Genomic DNA, 2,451 nt, shown 5'->3' with positions numbered 1-2,451 from the left:
GTGTGTGTAAGTAATATCCCAGTTGCACAAACTCAACCACCCATATATACCAATATCTACCTACCACATACATACCGTCAGTACTACGTAGAGCACCAGCAGATAGCCTATCCACGTGAGCAGCCATCGTCCCCAGCTTTGCATCACCTCCACCTTGACCTTAATGGCGTGGGTTTCATTTGCCAACACCAACCAACGCCGATGAAGCTCGTCTATCTGTGGCACGAGATGCTGCAGGGAATACATCCGAGTCAGACACACAGGGTATGCGCACAGGAGACTGTTTATCAGGCAATACATAAGTTCAATTGATGATGGAGACACATAGGAAACTAGATACAGCCCGATATATGGATAGATATATTAATATATGCACGTATATATATTAAATGCGTAAATGACCAAGCATGAGTGTATATGTACAAACTCATTTTTATATATATTTACGATTATTTGAGTCAAATATGGATATATGTACTGATGTATGTGTATGTGTGTGTGTAGGAAAACGTAAATAAAACATACGTAGGCACGTATACGTACGTTTAAACTATTGAAACATATATACATACAGGTATGCGCATTTTTGTACGCAACTTTGTACAAAATCACCGTGACCTGTTGTATGAGTGTCGTCGCGCAAACAAGGCCAGGCACCTCAATTGATGGTACTTCGTATACATCGTATACATACTGTTTCATACACACACCTCTATCTATAGAAGCACGCGTGATACAGTCAGAGTTCATTGCAAGCGTATCATGCAACTATCAACACACGTATGTATCACACAACTATCAACACACGTATGTATCATACAACTATTAACACATGTATGTATCATACAACTATCAACACACGTATGTATCTTGCAACTATCCACACACGTATATATCATACAACTATCACCACACGTATGTATCATACAACTATCAACACACGTATGTATCATACAACTATCCACACACGTATGTATCATACAACTATCACCACACGTATGTATCATACAACTATCCACACACGTATGTATCATACAACTATGCACACACGTATGTATCATAAAACTATCACCACAAGTATGTATTTACAACTATCAACACACGTATGTATCATACAACTATCCACACACGTATATATCATACAACTATCCACACACGTATGTATCATATATCTCAGCACCCACCGCCGACATCGACTACAAGACCATCCACGAGACATACTTGTTGTATAAACCGATGTTGTTTGCGCAAGGCCTGGCCCAGTTTGAGTACGCTTGCCGTGTGCATGGCTGCGTGGGGCACCACGTAGCGCTCGTGCAGCTCCTCGAGATATCTGGGGGCATAACGCGGCAACAGAGGGTCGGGTGAGAAAAGGGATGCATGGTTACAGTCTACGTCCCGGTTTTTCAGATAGAGAAAGCGGGATGGAAGTGGGAGCATGGCGCAACAACAGAGAGTGTCGGGTGAGGATAAGGATGCATGGTTACAGTCTACGTCCCGGTTTAGCAAATAGAGAAAGCGGATGGAACTGAGGCATGGTGAAACAAAAGAGTGTCAGTTGAGATTATAGATACACCATGTATTACATACCACTTTAGATATAGTGAGTATAGCGTATATACTGATGAATTATATGCTACTATAGATATGATTAGGAGGTGGTTAGTGAGTCTATAGTTATGATCTAGGAGGTGGTTAGTGAGTATAGCGCATATGCGGATGAATTATGTGCCACTATAGATATGATCCGGGGATTGATAGTTTATATAATGATGCTACATACCATTGAAGGTGTATGACAGGTCACAGTCATCTATCTTAGAATGGTAGGTACTTCTAATTCATCCCGTTCTCATTTTCTGCGAAACCGTAGACTAGACGCTATACTCACAAACCACCCCCTATTTCCCACTCACTACCTACCCCCTATTTCTCACCTGCTATTCTCCTCCGCATAGGCCTCCAGCAATTGCATTTTGGCGTCGAATTTCCAAAACACTCCCCCAGGTTGTTCCTCGTCTTCACCCAATTCAAGTTTAGGTGGTTGTATGGTCAACTCCAATTCATTGTCGTTGTCCATCCCGCTTTCGCTGTCTGCCAACCCGGGATGTAGACCCGGAGACAGATGGGCGGTGTCAAGATCGAGATCGTCCTCCCAGTGTTTCTCTGCGGGTAGTGGAAATGTGCACTTGTGTATATTTGTAAGTATGTTTATCTGTGTGTATGTACGTATGTATGTATGTATGTATGTATGTATACATATCTTTATGTATGTATGTATGTATGTATGCATATTTTATGTATGTGTGAATGTATGTATGTATGTATACACGTATGTATTTATGTATATATGTCTTATACGTGTATTTATGTACGCATGTAAGTATATACGCATGTGTGTATGTGCGTATGTATGTATGTATGTATATGTGTCTGTACGCATGTGTGTAC

General features: G+C 41.2%; 1 protein-coding gene across 1 annotated transcript; it reads right to left on the bottom strand.

Annotated features, from left to right (window-relative positions):
• Window positions 1-1,221: 1,221 nt before the first annotated feature.
• SARC_13944 (hypothetical protein) lies at window positions 1,222-2,172 on the bottom strand (the record flags this gene model as incomplete). Its single annotated transcript, XM_014291925.1, has 2 exons — window positions 1,938-2,172; window positions 1,222-1,333 (listed from the first exon to the last, which is right to left on the bottom strand). Coding segments are annotated over exons 1-2 (255 nt in total), but the record flags the coding sequence as incomplete, so codon positions are not given.
• Between the last annotated feature and the right edge of the window lie 279 nt (window positions 2,173-2,451).

This window comes from Sphaeroforma arctica, assembly GCF_001186125.1.
Source record: "Sphaeroforma arctica JP610 unplaced genomic scaffold supercont1.3943, whole genome shotgun sequence".
In the NCBI taxonomy this organism is placed as follows: domain Eukaryota; class Ichthyosporea; order Ichthyophonida; genus Sphaeroforma; species Sphaeroforma arctica.
The sequence above is the reverse complement of the archived record's forward strand: the minus strand, read 5'-3'. Positions and strand labels throughout refer to the sequence as shown.